At 38.4% G+C, this 26001-nt stretch overlaps 1 protein-coding gene and 1 long non-coding RNA gene across 3 annotated transcripts in view; one reads left to right on the forward strand and one right to left on the reverse strand.

The window, feature by feature from the left end:
- FXN (frataxin) overlaps positions 1-204 on the reverse strand; it is a 30530-nt gene extending 30326 nt beyond the window's left edge. Inside the window, exon 1 of the mRNA XM_074199461.1 lies at positions 1-204. Coding sequence (XP_074055562.1) covers positions 1-189 — 189 coding nt within the window. The 5' untranslated portion in view covers positions 190-204.
- On the forward strand, positions 163-26001 carry LOC141496886 (uncharacterized). 2 transcript variants are annotated; one of them, XR_012471187.1, is made up of 4 exons: positions 163-949; positions 2438-2568; positions 12452-12583; positions 25874-26001. It is a non-coding gene; the product is annotated as an uncharacterized LOC141496886 (long non-coding RNA). The 2 variants fall into 2 exon arrangements; XR_012471188.1 differs by lacking the exons at positions 12452-12583; positions 25874-26001 and adding an exon at positions 3068-3551.

Genomic DNA, 26001 nt, shown 5'->3' on the forward strand with positions numbered 1-26001 from the left:
CAGCGGCCCCGGAGTCCCAGAAGCCCCAGCTCTCGGCCCTGCCCCCAGCGCCGGGGGCCCCGCCTGGGCCGGGAGGCTGCGGAGCCCGGACCCCGCGGGCCCGGCCAGCGGCGGCAGGGTGCGCGGCCCGGCTGGGCAAGGCCTGCGCGGGGCCGCGGGCGCCAGCGCCGCCAGCCTGGGCCGCCACATGCTCCCGGCGCGTCGCCGTGCGGCCGCAGCGCCTCAGGGTGCCGGCCCCGCCTCCTCCGCCCGCGCCCTAGGAATGGCGCGGAGCCTCGGCTTCTCGCGGCCGCCCCCTGCTGGTGCCGGCCCGCGCTCCGCCCGGCGCTTTCCCGCGACCTCTCCCCGAGGAGGGGCCGGGCCGCCGGGGAGGCCGGGGGCGCCGGGGGCGCCGGGGGCGCCGGGGCGACTTCTCATTCCCCGGACGAGCTCACCCAGCAGCTGCTGCTTTGTATTAATGGACGGAATTGACTCACGGGGATGCCCTGACCCTGAAGAGGCCACGGTCCCAACTGAGTTAGCTCAGCTAGTCCAGCCCCTGAGCAGGCGCAGGGCCAGGGCCAGGACCACTGCTTACTTAGCACTTATTTTGTGTCAGGAACTATGCAAAGTGCTTTAAAAATATTTCCGTTGATTCTCACAACAACCTTGGGAAAGATCCCTATTTTACACATAGTTATCATATTTCTATAATACATATACTTGTTAAGTAATTTACAATTATGATCTCATTTGATCCTTACAATAATCCTTGTAAATAGATACCATTATGGTGCCCATTTTACAGATGAGGAAATAAGAGTCCAAGAGGACTTGTCTAGGGTGATATAGCTAGTAAACCACGCAGAGTCACGATTTGAACTCATGTTAGGCAGGTGTTGTATTACCTTCAATTTTTTTCTTTTTTTTTAGGTTTTTGCAAGGCAAACGGGCAAGGCCACGCAGCTAGGTAATTATTAAGTGCCTGAGATCGGATTTGAACCCAGGTACTCCTGACTCCAGGGCCGGGGCTTTTATCCACTACGCCACCTAGCCGCCCCTACCTTCAATTTTATAGATGAGAAAAACTGAGTCTTAGAGTGTTGTGACTTGTCCAGGGTCACACAACTGCTCTATCCATTGTACCACCCCCACTCTGCCTGTAGTTAAATGATGTAGTGAAAAGAGAACTGATCTTGGAGTCAGGAGTTGGATTCTGGCCTGAGATACTGGACACTAGCTGTGTGACCTTGGACAAATCACTTAACCCTGATTGCCTCCCATCCAGTCATCCTGATTCATATTCAATCCCACTGGACCCAGATAGCCCTGGAGGAGACTTTGTGACTTTGCACAGCACCCCCTCACCCAAATCCAATTCTTGCCCTTGCCTCCCAGATGTTATGATCTTCTTCAAGAACAAAGGACAAACATCACCTAACTTACTTTGTTTTATAGACCAAGAGAAAATAAACAATTTGTGTAATTAGTATTCCAAAAGAAGGAAATTTCCTTGAAAAGGAGTAATAGCAATAGCTTCTGTTTACATCACACTTTTTAAATTACTTATTTTGAGTTTTACAATTTTCCCCCTAATCTTACTCCCCCCCCCACAGAAGGCAATTTGCCAGTCTTTACATTGTTTTATACACTGATCCAAATTGAATGATGAGAGAGAAATCATATCTTTAAAGAAGGAAACATAAGAGACAGCAAGATCAGACAATAAGATATGTTCTTTTTTCCTAAATTTAAGTTAATAGTCCTTGATCTTTGTTCAAACTCCATAGTTGTTTCTCTGGACACAGATGGTATTCTCCATCACAGACAGCCCAAAATTGTCCCTGGTTGTTGCACTGATGGAATGAGCAAGTCCATCAAGGTTGATCATCACCCCATGTTGCAGTTAGGATGTACAGTATTTTTCTGGTTCTGCTCATCTCACTCAGCATCAGTTCATGCAAATCCCTCCAGGCTTTCCTGAATTCCTGTCCCTCCTTTTTCTTTTTTTTAGGTTTGTTTTTTTTTTTGCAAGGCAAATGGGGTTAAGTGGCTTGTCCAAGGCAATTATTAAGTGTTTTTGAGACAGCATTTGAACCAGGTACTCCTGACTCCAGGGCCGGTGCCTTATCCACTAGGACACCTAGGCGCCGCCCGCCCCCCCCCCCCCCCCCCCCGTTTCTAATAGGACAATAGTGTTCCATGACATACATATACCACAGTTTGCTAAGTCATTCCCCAATTGAAGGACATTTACTTGATTTCCAATTCTTTGCCATCACAAGCAGGGCTGCTATGAATATTTTTCGTACAAGTGATGTTTTTACCCTTTTTCATCATCTCTTCAGTGTATAGACTCAATAGTGGTATTGCTGGATCAAAGGGTATGCACATTTTTGTTGCCCTTTGGGTACATAACACTTACAAAAGATGTTCCATTCTTATTTTATTTGCACAGTATAGTGAAAAGAAGTCTGATTTTGGAGTCAGAGAATGAGACCTGAAGCAAGCCAATACATACAAGGAAGTGTAGAGGACCAGCCCCAGGGTGGGATATTCACATAGCCTTGTTGATCTTCTTCATCAAAGGTATGTATGGATTATTGGTCATTGTATGGATCCATTAGCTCACCAGTAAACCCTGACCTAGGATAATCTGTGGCTCTAGAGGTGGTTGTAAAAGGTTTCTTTGATAGAGAAGTATGCAGGTTTCTAAGAACAAATACTGTAAATTTACCCAGGAAATTGTAAAACTGGGTCTCCTTTAGCTGGTCATTCCTGAGATAAGTTTTTGCTATAAAAAGTCTGAGTTTCCAAAAAATAAGGTTGGTAGATTTTCACTTCCCAACCTTTCCTGTTTGGATGTTTGTCTACCCAACCTGACTCTCAGAAATTCATGTCCAGACCCACACCAGAGCTATTGGGGGCCATAATGAAGGTTGAAAATAATCCTTGTTCTGCCTGCCTTACAGGTCTGGTTTCTAAAAATAACAGCTCAATATTTATCTAGTACTTTGCATTTCATAAAAAGATTTCCTTACAACACCTGATGAGGTAAGTAAAGCAAGTTTTTTATCTCTTGTCCCAGATGGAATAAACTTTGGAAAGAATATTGGATTTGGAAGATGAAGAGCTTAAGTTTTGCATTTCAATCACAGTGTTTTTGTATTTGTATGTGTGGGCAGCTTTTACCCTGGATCCTACCCTCTCCTTATTGGTGATGATCTCCTCCTCATTGGTGACTTCCCTAGCAAGGACTTATTCCATACTTCACCTCAGGGACATTCTTTGGACTTGACTTTTTTTTCTCTTGACTGGCCATTTTCCTTTGTTCTCCCACCCATCTCAGATATGTGTCTCTTCCTTCTTTAGAAGATAAACTCCCTGAGGGTGAGGACTATATTGTCTGGTTATATTTGAATCCTCAAGCTGTCAGCCCTGTGCTTGACTTAATAAATGATTTAAATCATTGATAAATGATTGTTTGGTGGAACAATGAATTAATGAAATCTGCAGTCCCAAAGTAATTTAAAGTTCCAATGGAATTATAGTGATTTGCTTTGATTGTGTACATAATAGGCACACAAATGTTTGGCAATTAAAAGACCTGGGATATAGAGAGATTTCTTTGGAATCTCAACAAGTGGTCAAAGCCAGGTGGGGTCATGTAGGCAATAATATCTCTTCATATAGGAAATTACTTGTGCCAGTGATTCGCCTCCCCATTGAGTGGGATATTCCCTTTTAAGAGTTAACATTCCTACTGAAGTCCTCTCAGGGTTAAAAATCATTAAAACAAAGACAGACTAATACTCTTAGACTATTTTTAGAAGAAAGAGGGAGAGAAACCTTGCATTCTAAGCCAGGCACCCTCTCAATTCTGTTAGGGGGGAAATAGTGGACTTTTTCCAGAGAGACCTTGTATTTTTAGTTAGTCACCTATTTGATGATAAAACTATCTTAAGTGGGAGAACAATAGACTGTTCCCATGAGAAAAACCTTGCATTCTAATGAAGCTCATAAGAGTCCCCATGTTTGGTGATAAGTAGGCTGTTACTTCAATAAGATAGTTATAATCCTGAAGGTTATTCTCACCCTCTGGATGGTGAGGTAATATTTTATGAAAACCTTTCATTCTTGTTGCTGGGGTAGATTTTCACAAGTAAAATGTAAGTCTGAAGACTAACCAATGAGGACAGAGAGGGACAATAGGAAGGAGGAGGGGTTCGAGTTAGGCCTTATAATCTTGTTTGACTGTCAGTTTGGGGCAGTTCCTTGATCTTCACTACCTTTGTGAGACTTGGAGTATGCCTTTTTCTCAAGAAAAGCCAAAATAAACTTTCTTTGTTTTTGCTCAGAGTAGTGTCTATATTTTTTTTAAGTGAATTTTTATCCCACACACCATCCACAAAAATGTGGAGCTATGAGATGACTCCTGACATGCAGTCTAACACTTCAAAGTGGTTAGATAGGTTTTGGGAAGGGATTCTCTCTCCAGTCTAGCTACCACAAGGGAGGGAAAATCTTGGCAAAAGGATACAAGCAATAGCTTTAGCTGTCTTCGACCTCCACTATCTGTTTCTTTTTCCTGCTTCCTGGGCATTTATCTTGTGGGTTTCACTCAGTAAGTTAGCATATTGATTGGGCATTAACTGATAAGGGTTTGGAATACTAGGAAATAGGTTTGCTACTTTCTGATAGAGTCCTGCCCAACTAACTTCACTAAAAGCCATATCCCAAAAGCAATATTGAGTGGTAGAGGAATCCCTGTCCTATTCCAGATGTCTTTACTTCTGCTCAGAGTTTATCCTTCACGTAAAACTTGCAGGCTTTTTGACTCTTTTGGTATTCAAGTAATCTTAAAGAGTGTTTCTGGTATTCTGGTTTGGTTCCAGACCCTTCTCTTTCCGTATATTCAGTCCCGAGAGAGGGTGCTCTTTAGAACTGACAAGGCTGTTCAAGGATTTTGTTAGAAATTGAGCCAGTTTCTGTTCAGGTTGAACCCCAGAGGACATTTCTAGTAAGAAAAAAAAAAGCAGATTGTTGGGACAAATTCCTCTGTTCCCAGAAGACCCCAAAAGTATATATCCTTTCTTAATTGCAGTACTCCAATGTCATAGGATCATAAGATTATAGAGTTATAGCTCTAAGATCTCTTAGAGGTCATTGAGACTAATTTCTTCGTTTTAGGGGTGAGGAAACAGGCTTAGAGGCTTCACATCAGTTGCTCAGTTACACAGCTTGGAAGTTTTTAACAGTGGGATTCAAAAAAAGGTGTTTCTGATCTCAAGTTCAGTATTCTATCCTTTATCCTATATTTTATAGTTTATAGTATATCATGGTGCCTCATTATGTCATAGCATTGATTGTATTTATGATCTGAGATCAGGAGTAGGGTGAAATTGCATCTTGTGTTTTTCTTTGATGTTATTTCAAAAATAACATTCATTTAATAGAAGTACCATCTTCTCTTGGCCCCACAAAGTGAAGAGACAAGAGATGAATATATGCTTAGCAACTCCCTAGCATACCCCTCTTTTATCTTTTTCCTGCCTCCTCCCCACCCCTTCCATGACAGGCATAGCCTGACTTTAACTGATAAGTTAGCCCCTTCCAGGCTAAAGGGAGGGAAAGCTGAGAGAAGTCCTGGGGAGCAAAGGAAGGGCAAACAAGCCCAGAAGGAGGGGGGAACTGGAGTGCAGCCTCTGGGAAATAGCTTTCGAGAGGAGTGGGCATCATGAATCTAGGAGTTAGCCTGATGAATGACTGAGCACAGTGTAACTGAACCTTCTTCCTTCCCCCACCCCCACCCAAGGCTTTTGCTCTTGGGCTCCTGTACATTCTTTCTGCTCCAGGACCAGCTCTGAGTGGGCAGAGAAGAGTAATTTTGGATAGATTTCTCCCTAGCCAGTGGGCATTCATCTCCAGAATCCTAATTTCCTCTTTAGGGCCAAGGCAGGGTTTTATAACAAAGATCTGTTAAATGACTATTATGTGGGGAATACAGTTGCTTTAAAGTACTGGGGAAGGAGCCTCAGGTAAATTATCTATCTAGTGGATGTGTGGATGTGAAACAAATACATAGTTAAACACATAATAGTAAACATACTATAGAAAGATACAGATTAAGTACTATGTGACTGATATCTGAGGAGGAAGATATGTTTCCTTAGAAGCCTTATTAGATAAGGCTTCACAGAGGAGGGGGCATTTGAACTGAATTTTTAAGTATGAGTAGGAATTGAACTAGTGAAGGAAGGGAGAAAGGGTATTCCAGGGTTGAGAAACAACAGGAACAAAAGCAAGATTTAGAGAAATAGTTGTTTACCTTTTCTGTGTCATAGACCTTTTTGGCAGTCTGGTGTAATCATTGGATCCCTTCTCAGAAGAATGCTTTTAAAAGCTAATTATGTTAATCTCTCTCTCTCTCTCTCTCTCTCTCTCTCTCTCTCTCTCTCAATATATATGTATATGTATGTACATACATATACATATATACATTCATACAAGTGTGTTTGTCTGTATATAAAACAAACCAAATTTGTTTTGTCCCATTTCTTGGTGAGAACTCTTGTCCTAATTCCTTTTTTTTTTTTTTGCAAGGCAGTGGGGTTAAGTGGCTTGCCCAAGGCCACACAGAGCTAGGTAATTATTAAGTGTCTGAGGTAAGATTTAAACTCAGGTACTCCTGTCCTAATTCTTTTTAATCTTTTCCTTTCGAAACAAATTTCTTAGGTTTTTTTTTTTTTAGGTGGCACAAAATGGTTGGAGTGCTGGTTCATCTTTCTGAGTTCAAATGTGGTCTCAGGCACTTATTTGTGTGATGCTGAGCAAGTCACTTAACCCCAAACAGGTTTCCTTATTTTTGAAATGAGTTGGAGAATGAAAGGCAAACCACTTCAGTAATTTTTCCAAGAAAATTCCAAACAGGATCACAAAGAGTTGAGCACAGCTGAACAAGTGGTCATTAGTAGAATATAAACTCATTGATAGCTTCTTGAGGGTAAAGAATCTCTTTTTTGTATTGGTATCCATCAGGTTTTAGCACAGTGCCTTGCCTTGTTTAATAAATGTTGAATTGAATTGAATTCAATGTCTCCTCCTAAAATATACACAAAACCTGTACTTTTAACATAATCAGCACTGGCTGATTCTTTGATTAGATTGGGTAGTGAGGAATGTTCTGTTCCAAAGGTTAAAACTTGACTCTCAACCTTAATTTTATCCAGCCTATAACATGTTTTCTAAAATTATCACTCAGACCTGGATTCCAACTGTTAAGATGGACAGATTGAATCCTGCTCACACTGGAAAGAGAGATCACCTGGTTTGACACAGGTTCTGACTGTTTGCTTCAGTACCTCACTGTAAGAATTCCCCTACCAGAGTCAGGGACAGATGGCCAAGCAGCTTGTCAGAGATAAGTTGCTAGCAGGAGGTTTTGAAGATGGAGTTGTGCAGGGTGGGGTAGGGTGTGGAGGGACCAGGAAAAAGAGTTAGTGGAACCATCACTTTGGATCCTGGCTTATGAGGAGCTTAGGTTGGGGATAGAGTAAGTAGGTGAAAGACAGGTGGGGTTTGGCTGGGATACTATGGAAATAGGGGTAAACTGATAGAGCAGGTCTGCTATTGTAACTGATAGGTAAGGGGAAACCAGTCTGACAGCACTGGGAGGCTGAAGTTGGAGATATAATAATAATAATAATAATAATAATAATAATAATAATAATAATAATAATAATGATAATAATAATGATAATAACAACAATAACAACAATAATAATAATAACAACAATAACATTATTATTATTATTATTGTTTATGTAGTGTTTTAAAGGTTTGTAAAGCACTTTAGAATTTGTCTCATATAAATCTCCCAATGACCCTATAAGGTAGATACTGTTATTATTCCCATTTTACAAGAAAGGAAATCAGAAAGAAGTTAAGTGATTTGTTCAGATAGTAAATATTTTAATGGTCTTTTATTTTTCCCAATTATTTTTTTTCAGTGCATTCTCAGTCCATGCTGCTTTATTGCTAAAAACCAAAAACAACTTCCCAATTATTTTTAAAGAGAATTTTTAGCATACACTTTAAAAATTAAATATTTTATTTATTTTTCCAACTACATGGAATGGTAGTTTTTAACAATTAATTTTCCCCTTCCCTCTCCTCTACCCCTGTTAGAAAGCAATCCAATATAGGCCATACATTCATATACTTTTTTTTTTTTTTTTTTTTTTTTTTAGGATTTTGTAAGGCAAATGGGGTTAAGTGGCTTGCCCAAGGCCACACAACTAGGTAATTATTAAGTGTCTGAGACTGGATTTTAACTCAGGTACTCCTGACTCCAGGGCAGGGGCTCTGTTCACTGTGCCACCTAGCTGCCCCCATTAGTATACATTTTTACAAGATTTTGTATTCCAAATTTTTCTCCCTTCCTCTCTCCTCTTGTCTTCCTTCTTCCTAAAATGGTAATTAATTTGAAATAGGTTACCTATATGTAATCTTGTAAATATATATTTCTATATTGCTCAGTTGTGAAAGAAGAAACAGACCAAAAGGGAAAAAACCATGGAAAAAAATATGCTTCAATCTGCACTAAATATCCATTAGTTTTTTAACAGATAGTAAATATTAAAGCAGTGATTGAAGTAAAGTCTTCCTGACTCTAAGTATTCCTGACTCTATTCACTCTTTCACCTAGCATCATGACATAGAGTTTAGGGCATTGGGTTTGCAGTCAGGAAGAATTCTTTTAGTCTTTCCTCAAATATATAATAGCTGTGTTACCCCGGGCAAGTAAGTCACTCACCTTTCAGATCCTCAGGATTCCTTATCTATAAAATGAGGGGATTGTGCTCTCCCATTCTAAATCTATTTTCTTGTGAGTAGAGTTGCTTTACTTCACTTTGGTAAGTAAAACTTTTTTTTTAATTTTAGAAAGGTTTTATTTATTTTGAATTTTTCAATTTCCCCCCAATCTTCCTTCCCTCCTTCCTCCCTCCCCAAAAGGTAGTTTGTTAGTCTTTACACCATTCCCATAGTATGCACTGATCTAAGTTGAATGTGATGAGAGAGAAATCATATCCTTAAGGAAGAAACATATAGTATGTGATAATAGCAGAATTACATAATAAGATAACATTTTTTAAAAATTAAAGGTAATAATCTTTGGTCTTTGTTCAAACTACATAATTATTTCTCAGGATACAGATGGCATTCTCCATCACAGATATCCCAAAATTATGCTTGATTATTGCCCTGTTGTTATGAGCAAGTCCATTAAGGTTGATCATCACTTCCATGTTGCTATTAGGGTATACAGTGTTCTTCTGGTTCTACTCATCTCACTCAGCATCAGTTCATGAAAATCCCTCCAGGCTTCCCTGAATTCCCATCCTTCCTAGTTTCTATTAGAACAATAGTGTTCCATCACATACATACACCACAGTTTATTAAGCCATTCCCCAATTGATGGACATTCCCTCAGTTTACATTTCTTTGCCACCACAAACAGAGCTTCTTTGAACAGGTAAGTAAAACTTTTGAGGAGTTTTACTGGCAAAACTAAATGGAGAGAAGAAGTAAACATTTGTTGATAAGAACTGAAAAGAGTAGAGTTTAGAGATTATAGTGGAACAGGACTCTCCCTGGTCTAAGGAAGGTAGAAAGAATTGACTTATCTCTGGCCTTCAGACTCTCTTTTTCTTACTTCCTCAGGTTTCCTCTCCCCACTTTCTCCCCCTCTTCACTTTTTTTTTTAGTAATTTCTTTTATTTTTCCCCAGTTACATGTTAAAAACAAGTTTTAACTTTCATTTTTAAAACTTTGAGTTCTGAACTCTCTCCCTTCTCCCCACTCCCCCCTCCCCCACCAAGTTGTTTGATATAAATTAAAAATGTATAGTCATACAAAACTTTAGTAGCCATGTGAAAGTAAACATAGCCCCTCCCCCACCCCCCAAAAAGAGAAACCTCAAGAAAAATAAAGTAAGGAAACTATAAGCTTCAATTTGTATTCAAATACCATCATCCCTGTCTTTGGGGATAGATAGTATACTTGGAAAAAAATTATTTATTTAAGGCAATGGGGTTACATGCCTTGCCCAAGGTCACACAGCTAGGCAATTATTAAACATCTGAGGTCAAATTTGAATTAAGGTCCTCCTTACTTCAGGGTCAATGCTCTATCCACTGAGTCACCTAGCTGCCCTGATAGTATTCTTTATCACAAGTCCTTCAGAGTTGTTTTGGGTCACAGTATTGCTGAGAATATATAAGTCATTTACAGCTAATCCACCTACAATATTGCAGTTACTTCGTTTTTAATACATTTCCCATTGCATCTATTTATGTAAGTCTTTCTAGGTTTTACTGAGAGCATCCTGGAGTTCATCATTTCTTTTTTGTTTGTTTGTTTTAATATTTATTTATTCTCTTTTTGTATAAATAATGTTTTTTATACATTAATAAAATATTCTTGTTTAAGAGTAAACAGAATACCCCTCCCCGCACAAAATATAGACTCACTTGAGCAATAAAGGGGAGAAAGAGAAAAATTAAAATTAAAAAAAATAATAGTAATAACTGTAGGTATGGCCAGGTGGCACAATGGACGGAGCCCCAGCCCTGGAGCCAGGAGCACCTGAGCCCATATCCAGCCCCATATACCCAATAATCACCCAGCCGTGTGACATGCAAGCCACTCCAACCCCACTGCCCTGCAAAAACCAAAAAAAAAAGAAAAAAAAAGACCCAAAATAAAATAAAATAGTAATAATAGTAAGGGTGGCTGGGTGGCAGACAGAGCATTGGCCCTTGAGCCAGGAGCACCCGGGTCCAAATCTGGCCTCAGACACCCAATGATCATCCTGCTATGCGGCTCCAGGCAGGCCACCCAGCCCCATTTGCCCTGCACCTCCCCCAATAATAATAATAAAAAATGTTCTTCAGTCTTTGTTCCAACACCAACAACTCTGTCGTGGGTGGATCACATTCTTTATGGTAAGTCCATTGCAAAAGTTACTTCCATATTTTTCTACTGTTGCCATTGCTGATTGCAACTCCCTCCTTTCATATTTTTCCACTGCCATGTACTATATTTTCTCTCTTCTTTCACTCTGACTCTGCTGTAGGGTATCTGAGTGGCGCAGCAGACAAATCCCTGGTCCTGGGGCCAAGAGGCCCTGAGCCCCACCCCCCACCCCTTAGGCCCAGCATCCACCTGGCCCTATGGTCCCGGACAGGCCATTCAATCTCAGCCCCTTGCAAGAAGTAAAAAAGAAAATGTGTTATATCTGACCACTCTCCCCCCATGGTCCATCCTCTCCTCCTTTATTCACATCCCCACCCCTTCTCCCTGCTCCCCCCCTCCTTCTTACTCCAGATGTCTATACCCCATTGAGTATATATGCTGTTTCCTCTCCTAGCCACCTCTGATGAGAGCAAAGATTCCCTCATTCCCCCTTGCCTTCTGCCTTCCATATCATTGAAATAGCTCATTGTAATAAAGAAAAAACTTATTATATGAGATATCTTGGCCTATTCCCCCTCTCCTTTTTCTTTCTCCCATCACATTTCCCTTTTTTTCTATTGACTCCATTTTTACACCATATTTTATCTTCAAATTCAGCTTTTTCCTGTGCTTCAACTATAAAAGCTCCCTCTACCTGCTCTATTAACTGAGAAGGTTCATATGAGTATGATCAGTGTCATTTTTCTATGCAGGAATACGTGCAATTCATCATTAAGTCCCTCTTATTTTCCCCCCTCTCCTCCACTCTCTATGCTTCACCTGAGTCCTGTATCTGAAGATCAAACCTTCTGTTCAGCTCTGGCCATTCCAACAGGAACATTTGAAATTCCCCTGGTTCATTGAAAGTCCATCTTTTTCCCTGGAAGAGGACATTCATTTTTGCTGGGTAGTTGATTCTCGGTTGCATTCTAAACTCTTTTGCCTTCTGGTATATTATATTCCAAGCCCTATGAGCTTTTAATGTAGTTGCTGCTAAGTCCTTTGTGATCCTTACTGCAGCTCCACGATATTTTAACTGTGTCCTTCTGGCTGCTTGTAATATTTTCTCTTTGACTTGGGAGTTCTGGAATTTGGCTATAATATTCCTAGGGGTTAGTTTTTTGGGATCTCTTTCTCGGGAGGGATCGGCAGATTCTCTCCATTTCTATTTTGCCCTCTGCTTCTAGAATATCAGGGCAATTTTCCTGTAGCAATTCTTTGAAAATGATGTCAAGGCTCTTTTCCTGAATGACTTTCAGGTATTCCAATAATTTTTAAATTATCTTTTCTAAGTCTGTTTTCCACATCAGTTGTTTTTTTGATGAGATGTTTCTATTCAGACTTACTATAGGTTCCAGGTCCTGGATTATCTGAAATATGTTTCTTAAAACGTGCTTCTCTGTTTTTCAGACTCAGGCCTTCCTTTATATTGTGCTTTATCTTTTCAATGTTGTAGTGAGCAGGTCCTGGGACATCCTCAGTGAAAGGGGTAGCAAGAGCACTTTCTTGGACTGCCAAAGAAAGAAATGGTGTGTAGCCATCTGAGGTGCAGTGCTTCGGGAAAGACTCCTGGCAGGAATGACACCTGGTAGGAACCGGGCCCCACGTTGGGGTTGGTGCCTGTGGCGTTGGCCACCAGTATGTCCCATGGAGCTCTGTCTAACATGTTGGGCCGGGGCCGCCCGGGCAGGGGTGGGCTGGGGGCACGTGAGGCAGGTGAGGCCTGCACCCTCCTCCCCGCCTGCCCACTCAACTGGGCGCACACCTGACTCCGGGCATGGCCGAAGGTGATGGGGGTGACCTGGCGGCCCAAAATGCCACCTGCCCCCAGAACCTAGTTGAATTCTTGGTTGTAATTCAAGCCCTTTTGCCTTCAAGAATATCATATTCTAAGCTATATAATCCTTTAAGGTAGAAGCTGCTAAATCGTGTGTTTTCCTAATTATGGCTCAATGATAATTGAATTATTTATTTTTGGTTGCTTTTAATATTTACTCCTTGATCTGGGAGCTCTGAAATTTGGCTATAATATTCCTATCAGTTTTCATTTTAGTATCTCTTTCAGGAGGACAGCAGTGAATTCTTTGAATTTCTATTTTACCCTCAAGTCAGTTTTCCTTGATAATTTCTTTTTTTCTTTTTTCTTCTTTTTAGGTTTTTGCAAGGTAGTGGGGTTAAGTGGCTTGCCCAAGGTCTCACAGCTAGGTAATTATTAAGTGTCTGAGGCTGGATTTGAACTCAGGTGCTCCTGACTCCAGGGCTGGTGCTCTATCCACTGAGCTACCAAGCTACCCCAATAATTTCTTAAAAAATGATGTCTATACTCTCTTTTTGGTCATGACTTTCTAACAGTCTTATAATTTTAAAATTATCTTTTCTTGATCTATTTTCCAGGTCAGTTGTTTTTCTAATGAGATATTTCATATTTTTCTAGTTTTTCCATTCTTTTGGTTTAATTTTTTTGTTTCCCACAAAGTTTCAAATACCCTTTGCTCAATTCTATATTTAAAGAAATTATTTTCTTCAGTGAGTTTTTGTATCTCCTTTTCCATTTGACCAATTCTGGCTTTTTGAACTTCCTTTTCCATTTGTTTGTTTGTTTTTGTTTGTTTTGCAAGGCAATGGGTTATGTGACTTGCTCAAGGTCACACAGCTTAAGTATTTCAGTGTCTGAGGCCAGATTTGAACTCAGGTCCTTCTGACTCCAGGGTTGGTGCTCTGTCCACTGCACCATCTTGCTACTTTTTGAGAAGTTATTTTTTCTGTATTTTTAAATTAGCCGTTAAAGGAGTCACATTCTTTTTTTTTTCCCTAGGAAAATAATATTCTATTATAACAACAACATAACAGTCTGTAATATTTTTTCCTGTAGCAATTCTTTGAAAATGATGTCAAGGCTCTTTTCCTGAATGACTTTCAGGTATTCCAATAATTTTTAAATTATCTTTTCTAAGTCTGTTTTCCACATCAGTTGTTTTTTTGATGAGATGTTTCTATTTCCCTATTTTTCTGTATTTTCACTAAGCTTCACTAAGTTTTAATAATTTTCCCATATCATTCTCATTTCTTTTCCCAAATTTTCTTCTACCTCCCTTGTTTGATTTTCAAAATCCTTTTTGAGTTTTTCCTTGGCCTGAGAGCAATTCATATTTTTCTTGGAGGTTTTGGATGTAGGGTCGACTTTGTTTCCTTCTCAGTGTGTGCTTTGATCATCCCTATATTATCATCCAAGTCAGATTTTTCTTCTATTGTTTGCTCATTTTTCCAGCCTATTTTAATTCTTTGTTAAGGTAGGATAGAGAGAAAGGTGTATTGCCCTAAGCTTTTGGGGATTTTTTGCAGCTGTTTTCAGAGATACTTTTAGGGATCTGCAAGTTTTCAGTTCTTCCAAGATCTTATGATTTAAGGAAAGGTTTGTACTACTCTCCTGGTCTATGGGTGACCACAAGCTCTGTTGTGCTTCTGATCATTTTCCCAGTATTAGAACCCAAGATTGAGACCCAGATCTGAGTATGGATAAAGCAACAGAGTCCTGCCTCAGAGATAATAAAGAGACACCTGTAATCTCCTTCTGATCCCCTTATCATTCCTGGGCTGAAAGCTCCAGAAAAAGCTTCCATTGCTGATTCGATGACTCCCAAGGTCTGCCTTGGTGCTGTTAAGGTCTGTGCTGGACTGTACTTTACTCTCAATGGCAGACTTTTTCTACTGACCTTCCAAATTGTCCTTGGCAATCTCAGAGCAGAGAAGTCTAAAAATGACCACCACTTCCACTGACCCAGTCACCCCACAGTCTGTTCCTGTATTACTGGCTCTGCTTCATTCTGGTGGGGGGATGAGCCTGCCCCCCACTCCTGCTCTGCTCTGTGTTCCTCTTTCCTCTCTCACTATAATGCAACTGACCTTTTCCCCCAGATCTTACAAGCTACTTAGAAAATTGTTTCATTCAGTCTTTTTGTGAATTTTACTGCTCTAGAATTTGTTTAGAGTCATTATTTTTTTTTATAGAGTTATTATTTAAAGGTATTTGGAGTGGGGGGGGAACTCAACCGAGTCCATCTTGGCTTCATCCCACCCCACCCTCTTCACTTTTAGTGTATCTTCTTTTCTATCTCTTTTTCATGGTGGTCCTTTCCTTGTTCTACATAGTATGCCCCCCCCCTTGTTTCTAGATGACTTCCTCTTCCTTTAGATTAGAGAAATATATTTAATTTAAAGTAGTGTATTGTTTATTATCATCCTAGTAATTTTTTCAATTTATCTTTGAAAGGAGAAGAGATAGCTAGAGCCTAGAGCTGGCAAGTGAAGGAACAACATACAGGAGATCAGGGATAATGAGGACTGAAGTGTATGTAATTTTATTTTTTGGACACAATTGTATGACTCCTCTTTTCTTTAAATTATATCAACAAAAACTTTTAAAGGGGGAAATAGAATCTTACATAAAATCCTTAACATTCACCAAAGTAGAACCAAGTGAATCAAATCCTTCTTAACTAAATTAATGTACTTTATTTTTACCCCCTCTGCCCCATCCCCCACCCTACCCCGCTCCAAAAGTCACTCCTTGGTTTTAAATTAGCCGTTAAAGGAGTCACATTCTTTTTTTTTTTCCCTAGGAAAATAATATTCTATTATAACAACAACATAACAGTCTGTAACCAGGGAACTTAACTCATTACCAAGGAGGAACAGTCTCTGGAGCAAGAGGGAGTCTGTTAAATACTATTTGATTGATTGATGAGGGAAATTCAATAGATATTCTCTTGAAATTTTAATAGGGTTATAGGATGATGAGTTTATTCAATGAGTCATAGTATTACAGTAGTGATATTTCCCAGTATAACAAATATGGAACTGTGAACTCATTCTCACAAATTCAGAATCTGAATCTTTCCTATGGCATTAAATTTGATGTGTGATCTTGAGAGGGGTACTTTCTGAGTTAATTTACTGATCACAATATTGACAAGAATCTATGGTACTCAGAGGTGGCTAGGTGATACAGTGGATAAAGCACCGGCCCTGGAGTCAGGAGTACCTGGGTTCAAATCGGGTCTCAGACGCTTAATAATTACCTAGCTGTGTGGCCTTGGGCAAGCCACTTAATCCCATTTGCCTTGCAAAAACCTAAAAAAAAAAAGAATCTATGGTACTTGAATTATTTAACTAGTGCTTTCATAGTTTTTGACTATGAATGTCATATTAGTGAAGATTAATAATGATTAAGAGTTCTTTCAAAGAAGAAAAAAAGGAAACAGTATTGGACAAAATATTAATCCCTAATCTAATTAACATTGCCAAAGCTACTAGGTAGGGCATGACAATCTGTTGCCCTAACCACATTCACAATAACCATGATAAGAGAGCAACAAGTTCCCTATTGGAGGATCCCTTCTCTGACTACTTATCCCTTAGATTCAGGTCCATTTCCTTCACCCTTTCCTTGTTCTCAGCTTCCATTGTTCTCTGGAATCTTATATTATTAACAACTACTCTACACATTAGACTTCCTCCTTTCATACTCCTGTCTCAATTGGTTCTGTTCATTTTCTAAACTTCTCTATGTCTCTGCCAGTTATCTTCTCACTCTGGTGATACCTTTGTGCTCTCCTGATTACTGAGTTCCAGATTGGACTATTATTTCATGAGAGACCCCATGATCACTTGGACTTCACGTCATACTTCACCTCACTCTCTGAACTTCACCTCTTTATCAGTAGCCTCTTCTTTCCAGTTCTTCTTAGGTTTTTTTTTTTGCAAGGCAAATGGGGTTAAATGCCTTGCCCAAGGCCACACAGCTAGGTAATTATTAAGCGTCTGAGACCGGATTTGAACCCAGGTACTCCTGACTGCAGGGCCGGTGCTTTATCCGCTATGCCACCTAGCCGCCCCTTTTCCAGTTCTTCTTAACCTATACTCTTCCCCTTGGTCTTGAAGGTAGGGATTATCTTATTTACATCTATTTGTATGCCCAGTTTAGAAATAGTGCCTGGTATCCATTAGGCATGTAAAGCTTTACCTATCTCAATCTTATTCTTATAATCACAGAAACCTAACTTTTCCCAGATGACTCTTAATCCCTAATCACTTTCTTCAGTACTGAATGCACTTTACTGACACACTGACCAGGAGGAGGAGGCATGTTTAAGAAATGAACACTTCCAGACCCTTCCCCTAGATCTGTGCCTCAACAACTTTTCCTTTTTTGAAAGGTACTCCATCCAGATTTATCACACTATCTAGACCTGGTGACTATTGTCTAATGGCTCCAAATCATTCTCCTTCCTTTCTCAAAACCTGATTCTCTACCTTTATACTTGGGTACCTTCATTCACATGTTATTACTTTTTCTTGGGTACTTTCATTCACATTCTTATACTCCAATCCCCTGCCTCTATACTTGGGTACTTTCATTCACATTTGTACTCCTTCAAATAGGCATGTTTTCCTGTTGATCAGCTTCCTCACTTGATTTACATTTTCATTCCTGTCCCAACACATACAATATTTGATAATAAAAATGTTAATCTGTGTGTGGCATTTTATATTTTTTCAGAATAATTTTACTCATGTTATTCCATTTGATCCTTTTAAGTACTCTATGAGGAAGACTTTCTTTTGTGTTTTAACTTCTTTTAATAAATCTCTATTTTCCTTTCCAAACCTGCATTCCCGGGTCTCTGAATTGTGATTTGTCACAGGTTGATAATCACATGCAAGCGGCAACATAAATATCTTTATATATATATATATATATATAAATACAATAAGGTTGGCCTAGAATTAAAGAAGAGTGCAGATTGAACAGTATCAAAGAAATTATATAATATTTTCAGTGATTCCAGTCTGCTTTCTGCCATGAAAAAAGCATTTAAAAGTGAATTTTTATGGATATCTTTTATTTTTATATCACCTGTTTTTCCCAATGTAACCTGTTTTCTCCAAAAGATCAATCCTTCATAACAAAGAATTTAAAAAAGAGAAGAAAAACATTTCGGTAAAACTAACCAACATTGGAAAAAGTATGACAATTTATGTAGTATTTCACACTTCTAGTTTCCCAGGTCTGAAATGATATAGATGAAATAGTTTCTTATAGCATTTCTTTAGGGTCAAACTTCCTCCTTAGAATTTGACAACATTAAGTTTTAATTGTTTCGTTTTTATTCTTTGTATTAACATCATTGTAGTAATTTATTTATTGTTTTTCTAGTTCTTTTGATTTTGTATCAGTTCATGTAAGACTTTCATGACCCCCCATTTTACATTTGAATTTACATTCAAGATTCTGAGGCACCCAGAAGTTAACTAACTTGCTTAGGGTCATGCAATAAGTAGGTAACTGAGGTCAGGGTTTAACTCAGGTCTTCCTGATTTAAGACCAGTGAGCTATTGGCTGCATAACCTAGCTGTCATTGAATCTCAGGGAAATGGTTGAATATATTTAAATTCATGCTATTCAAAGGTACAATTATATAAAATATAACAATTGATTCTTATTTAGTCTTTTCCAGTTGTGTCTGACTCTTTGTGGTCCATTTTGGGTTTTTTTAAGGCAAAGATATTGGAGTAGCTTGACATTTCCTTCTCCAGCTCATTTTATAGATTAGGAAGTAAGACAAAAAGGGTTAAGTGACTTGTCCAGAGTCATACAGTTAGTACGCATTGTATCTGAGAATGGATTTGAACTCAGGAAGATAAGTCTTCCTGATTTTAAGCTCAGTGCTCTCTATCCACTATTTCCAAGTAATTGGTTCTGGTCCATGGAAATATGCAGCATGCCTATGAGGATTTAGTTGCATCTTTTAATAAAGTATTTTCTTACATTCAATAACTACAACTTGTTTAGCTCTTTCCCAAATAATGACCATCTGCTTTATTTCCACTTCTTTGCTACCACAAAAAAGTATTGCTGTAAATATTTTCTATTATCTAAAAGCCCATATTTTAAAATAGCATTTTCTAGGTGCTACTAAATTGGCTATAAATCATGGAACAACAGTATAACAGAAAATTGCATTGCACTAAATTATCAAAATGCTTTCATATAATATGAAGGTCCTAGTTATGCTTGAGGATATTTCCCTTATATCTGACTTTTTGACCCCATCGATTAAAGCTGGGAACCTTATTCTATCATATGTTCATAATTTTGTAACCATTCCTACTTATAAACTCAAAGAAAACAAAACGGACCCATCATAGCTTGTTAAAAATACTGAGAGTTGTCAGACCTGTAGAGTTTGTCACCCTGAGTCTAGTTCTCTGAGTTTACCAGCAGGTGGCGATAGTAAGCCTTTTTTAAAGGAAAAACTATTTCTCAAGGCATAGTCCTTAGATCAGCAAATGGCAGATGGGAAATATTTCTGAGTTCCTTACTATTTGGCTGAATTGCAGGACCAACCTTGTATTCCCCTACTCTAAAGATAATTCTGAATTCCCTCCTAATTATGGTTCTGAAAGCCTCCTGACCATACAAAAGTTTTCTTGGTTGTCCTCTTTCTCAAAAGATTTTTAGTTATTCACACTGGGTTGAGTCATGAAGGAATTCAGTCCTATGGCCTATTTTCCAGTCTCCTCCAGACACATTTTTCCTTGTGCCTATACTTTATATTGATCCAAAAGCTTTACAAAATCATATCAAGCTCTATTCCTCTTCCCACTCTTGGGGCTTGCCAGGTGGGGTAAATTTACTGGGCTTCCTTCCTTGATAGTTGGGATGGAGTGGGAAAGAGCTTTGCCCAATGCACTAAATTCAAAGGGTGCTGAGAGCATCTTTACTGCTTCAGCAAGAAAACAATAGTTTTGAATCAAGGTAGTAAGAGTAAATGGTTAAAATGGAAATTACCAGAAGCCTGGAGGAATTTCTTTCCTTTATTCCAGTGTTATGAGGCTCCCCTTTAAATGAGGGCATCCTTGTCTCAGGCATGGTTATATAAAGTTATAGGATCATAGATTAAGAACTCGAAGAGATTTTAGAGGCTACTGTCTAACCACTTTATTTTATTTTATTATTTTATTTTTAAAATTTTTTCTTTCTAATAAATATTTTATTTATATTTTCAACTACATACAATGATAGTTTTTGCCAATCATTTTTTGTTTTGCAAGGCTTTGAATTTTACATTTTTTCTCCCTCCCTCCCTTCCCTTTCCCCTGTCCCCTATAGAAAACAATCTAATATAGGCTTTGCCATGCTAAACATAGTTTGAAATTGAATATGTTGTGTGAGAAGAATCAGATCGAAATGGAAAAAGAAAATATTATAGATAACAAAATTACATAATACATAATATATAAGATAATCTTTAAAAATTAAAGGTAATAAACTTTGGTCTTCATTTAAATTCCACAATTCCTTTAAATACCACAATTACTTCTCTGGATATGGATGGTATTTTTTCCAATACAACTCTTTTAAAATTGTCTTTTTACTGCTGAAATGAACAAGTCTGTTATGGCTGATCATTACCCCATATTGTTGTTAGTGTGTATAATGTTCTGGTTCTGCTCATTTCACTCAGCATCAATTCATGCAAATCTTTTCAGGCTTTTCTGAAATCCCATCCCTCATGAATTCTTACAGAAAAATAAAGTTCCATCATATAAATATACTACAATCTGTTCAGTCATTCCCCAGTTGATGGGTACCCCCTCAATTTCCAATTCTTTGTCACTATGAAAAGAGTTACTATGAATATTTTTGTACATGTGGAAGTTTTACCCAAAATTTAATTTTATTTATTTAAGGCAATGAGGTTAAATGATTTGCCCGAGGTCACACAGTTAGGTAATTATTAAGTGTCTGAGATGAATTTGAACTCAGGTCTTCCTGACTCCAGGGATGGTGGTCTATTCACTGCACCACCTAGGTGCCCCTACCCTTTTTCATGATTACTTCAGGATACAGACCCAATAAGAAGCATTGCTGGATCAAAGGGTATGCGCATTTTTATTGTTCTTTGGGCATAATTTCAAATTGCTCTCCAGAGAGGTTGGATCAATTCACAATTCTACCAACAATGCATTAGTGTCCCAGTTTTCCCATATCCCCTCCAACATTGATCAGGATCTTTTCTAATCATATTGGCCTGAGAAATGTGAAATAATACCTCAGAGATGCTTTGATTTTCATTTCTCTAATCAGTAATGATTTAGAGGAATTTTTCATCTGACCATAGATAGCTTTGATTTCTTTGTCTGAGAATTGCCTTTCCACATCCTTTGACCATTTATCAATTGGGGAATGACTTGGTTTTTTATAAGTTTGACTCGGTTCTCCATATATGTTAGAAATGAGTTCTTTGTTAGAAATACTTGTAAAAATTGTTTCCCAATCTACTACATTTCTTTTAATCTTGGTTGTGGTGGTTTTGTTTGTGCAAAACTTTTAATTTAATGTAACCAAAATTATCCAGTTTATTTTTTGCACTCTATCACTTCTATGGTTATAAATTGCGGTTTCCCTTTCCATAGATTTGACAGGTAAACTATTCTTTGTTCTCCTAATTGATTTATCATCTTTTATGTCTAAATCCTAAATTAATTTTGCTCTAATCTTAGTATAAAGTGTGAGATGTTGGTCTATTCCTAGTTTCTGTTATACTATCTTCTAGTTTTCCCAGAAGTTTTTAATCAAAGTGTATGTTCTTATCCCAGAAGCTGGAATCTTTGGGTTTATCAAACAGTAAATGAGTTTTGCTGCTGTCTCTTTTGCACCTAATTTATTCCATTGATCCACCACTCTGTTTCTTAGCCAATACCAGACAGTTTTGATGACTGATGCTTTACAACATAATTTTAGATCTGATATGACCAGGTCACTTTCTTGTACATTTTTTTTTGTAAGGCAATGGGGTTAAGTGGCTTGCCCAAGGCCACACAGCTAGGTCTGAGACAAGATTTGAACTCAGGTACTCCTGACTTCAGGGCCAGTGCTCTATCCACTGTGCCACCTAGCCATCCTTACATTTTTTTCAATTAATTACTTTGATATTCTTGACCTTTATATGACCTCCATATGAATTTATTTACTATTTTTTCCCCTAGTTCCCTAAAGTAACTTTTTGAAAGTTTGATTGGTATGGCATTACATAAGTAACTTAATTTAGGTAGAATTGTCATTTTTATTATATTAGCTCGGTCTACCTATGAGCATTTGATATTTGTCCAGTTATTTGGATCTCATTTTATTTGTGTGAAAAGTGTTTTATAATTATTCTTATAGAGTTTCCGAGCCTGCCTTGGCAGGTAGACTCCAAGTATTTTATATTAACTGAAATTATTTTAAATGGAATTTTTCTATCTCTTTCTGTTGTATCTTGTTAGTGATATATAGAAATGCTGAGAATTTATGTGGGTTTATTTTATATACTTTGCTAAAGTTAATTGTTTCCAGTAGTTTTTAGGGTTTTCTAGGTAACCATCATATTATCTGCAAAGAGTGAGAGTTTCATTTTTCTTTACCAATTCTAGATCCTTCAATTTCTTTATTTTCTCTTATTGATAAAGTTGTTTCTAATACAATATTGAATAATGGTGTTGATATTGGGCATCCTTGTTTCACCCCTGATCTTAATGGGAATGCTTCTAGCTTATATCCCTTCATTTTATAGATGAGGTTAAGTTACTTGCCCAAGGATACAGAGCTATTTCACATAATTTCTGAGATGGAATTTGAATGTAGGTCTTTTTTATTGCCAAGCCTAACATGCTGTCTACTATATTAGCTGCTTCCCCATTTCTGGGAGTTGCTGCAGGTATTAAAGTTCTTCCATATGGCTCTGATAGAGAGGGGGAGTTCCTGTTCCCTTAACCCTTCTGTGAGCCAGGAAGAGGAAAATTTATAAACTTTGGATGCTTAACTCATTTTTAAAAATAATTGTTTAAAACAGCTGTTTACTTCTGCTGAATTTTCATATCAAATGTTGGTGATGAAGCAGTTTTCATGTTTATATGCTGCCATGTCCTCTTCAACCAAACTGAATCAAGCCTCTTGCAGTTCCTCACACAACAGTCTATCTCACATTTCTATATCCTTAAATATACAGTAGTCCATGCCTGTAATAACCTTCCTCCTATCTTCTTAGTGAAGGGAAACAATTTGATATAGAGTATACATGTACAGTCATACAAAACATATTTCCATATTAGTTATGTTGTGAAAGAAAATATAGATCAAAAAAGTAAACTACCAAGAAAAATTAAGTTAAAAAAAAGTATGCTTCAAATTAAAGCTTCTCTGAGGTACCACCTCACACCTCTCAGATTGACCAGTATGACCAGGAAGGATAATGATCATTGTTGGAAGGGATGTGGGAAATCTGGGACACTATTACACTGTTGGTGGAGCTGTGAACTCATCCAACCCTTCTGGAGAGCTATTTGTAACTATGCCCAAAGGGCAACAAAAATGTGCATACCCTTTGACCCAGCAATACCACTACTGGGTCTATACCCTGAAGAGAAGATGAAAAAGGGTAAAAACATCACTTGTACAAAAATATTCATAGCAGCCCTGTTTGTGGTGGCAAATAATTGGAAATAAAGTAAATGTCCTTCAACTGGGGAATGGCTTAGCAAACTGTGATATATGTATCTCATGGAATATTATTGTTCTATTAGAAACCAGGAGGGATGGGAATTCAGGGAAGCCTGGAGGGATTTGCATGAACTGATGCTGAGTGAGATGAGCAGAACCAGAAAAACACTGTACACCCTAACAGCAACATGGGAGTTATGTTCAACCTTGAAGGACTTGCTCATTCCATCAGTGCAACAATCAGGAACAATTTTGGGCTGTCTGCAAAGGAGAGTACCATCTGTATCCAGATAAGGAGCCGTGGAGTTTGAACAAAGTGCAAGGACTATTCCCTTTAATTTAGAAAAAAAATAGATATCTTATTGTCTGATCTTGTCACCTCTTAGACTTCTCTTCTCTTTAAGGATATAATTTCTCTCTCATCACACCCAATTTGGATCAAGGTACAACATGGAAACAAAGTAAAGACTGACAGAGTGCTTTCTGTTGGGGGGGGAGGGAAGCAAGATTGGGGGAAAATTGTAAAACTCAAATAATATCTTTAATAAAAATAAATTTTAAAAAAGTATGCTTCTATCTGTATTTCAACTCCATCATTTTTTTCTCTAGAGGTGTACAGCATTTTTATCATAAATTTCTCAAAATTGTCTTGGATCATTGGATTGCTGGGAATAGCTGTCATTTAGTTGATCATTCAGTATTGCTTTTACTATGTTTTTCTGTATGCTCACTTCACTTTGCATCAGTTCATGAAAGGTAATTTCTTATAGCACAACAGTATTCCATGAGAACCTTTTGTAAAAGTATATGCTTAGCAGAGTGCCTGACACATAATAGGCTAGATAAATATTTGTTCCCTTCTTTACCAGGCACTATGATATAGTGGAAAGGGTAGTCCTTACCATTCTTGGGAACTAGGTGTCTAGGTGACTCAGTGGCTAGAGCACTGGCCTTGGAGTCAGGAGTTTGAATCCAGTCTCAGACACTTGACACTTACTAGCTGTGTGGACCTCAGGCAAGTCGCTTAACCTTGAATGCTTTGCATCCAGGGTCATCTCCAGTCATCCTGGACTCAGATGACTCTGGAAGAAAAAATGAGGCTGGTGACTTAGCACCATATTCCCCCACTCAAATCCAATTCATGTGCTTGTCATGGCATCACCTCCCTGTTGTCATGGTCTTTTTCAAAAACAAAGGACAAATATCATTGTCCTCTCTCCTTTGAATTCTCTAGTTTTCTCAAATTGCAATTGAGGAGCTTGGACTAGGCACAGCATGGTACATAAGGGAGGGTTTGATCCTGACTCTGCCCCTTTATTACCTGCAAAGCCATGGACAAATCACTTGTCCTCTCTGTTCTTTAGTTTCTTCAACTATCAAATAAGAGGAAGTTGAACCAGATGGTCTATAGAGTACCTTTTAGCTTTAGCTTTTTGACCAATGGCAGCTCTAAATTTTATATTCTTATGGTTCCAATGTAGTTACTGAGAGCTTCAGTGAGTTACTCTTATTGTTGGGGCAGCTAGGTAGTGCTGTGGATAGAGTGCCTAGCCTAAAGTCAGGAGAGATGTGAGTTCAAATCTAGTCTTAGATAGTTACTAGTTGTGGGACATTAGCCAAATCATTTACTCTCAGTTTCCTCATCTATAAAATGAAAAGAAGGAAATGTCAGGCTACTCCATTTTTTTGTCAGGAAAACCCCCAAAGGGATCATGAAGAGTTGGACATGACTGAAAACAATTGAACAACAACAATCCTTTTCCGTCCTGCTCCCCTTTTTAAAAGATTGAATCTCATGTAACAGTACAATGGTGGGAATTGACAAGATGATTTCAGGGAATAGTAAATAGGCCAGTTTAGTTGGAACATAGAGTGTATGAAAAAGAGTAATGTGAACAAAATCTGGAAAAGTAATCTAGAATCAAATTATAAGGATTTTGAATGTCAAGATGAAGACTTTTATTTTATACTACAGGGAACCACTAAAGATTCTTGGGACAGTGGGGGAGTATCGTATCTAGATCTGTGTTTTTAGGAAGGTTACTTGGTAGAAATATTGAGGCTAGAGAAAGGAGATATCAAAACAGGGAGATCAACTGGGAAACTAATAATCCACTGCATTAATTATCCCTTCCAAATTGTCTACAAATATAATAAGCATGCCTTTATTGAAGTTGGGTAGTCACATGATGTGACTAGCTTCAAGAGGAGGACTTGGGTTTGAGATTTGACTTTGTACAATTCTGGGAAAATCCCTTCAACTCTCTTGAGTATTTGCTGATTTCTTTATCTGTAAAATGTGTATAATGATGATACTTGTACTGTTTGGCTCAGGATCACGAGAAAGGTGCTTCAAGCAATACAGAAATGTGAATTGCTATTGTTGATGAAAATGTGGAAGAAAACTGGGCCAAAGACCTCTGAAACACTCCACAAGAGACCTTCATTAGATGTCAATCCAA

Source organism: Macrotis lagotis, chromosome X (assembly GCF_037893015.1).
Source record: "Macrotis lagotis isolate mMagLag1 chromosome X, bilby.v1.9.chrom.fasta, whole genome shotgun sequence".
NCBI classification, from domain to species: Eukaryota; Metazoa; Chordata; class Mammalia; order Peramelemorphia; family Peramelidae; genus Macrotis; species Macrotis lagotis.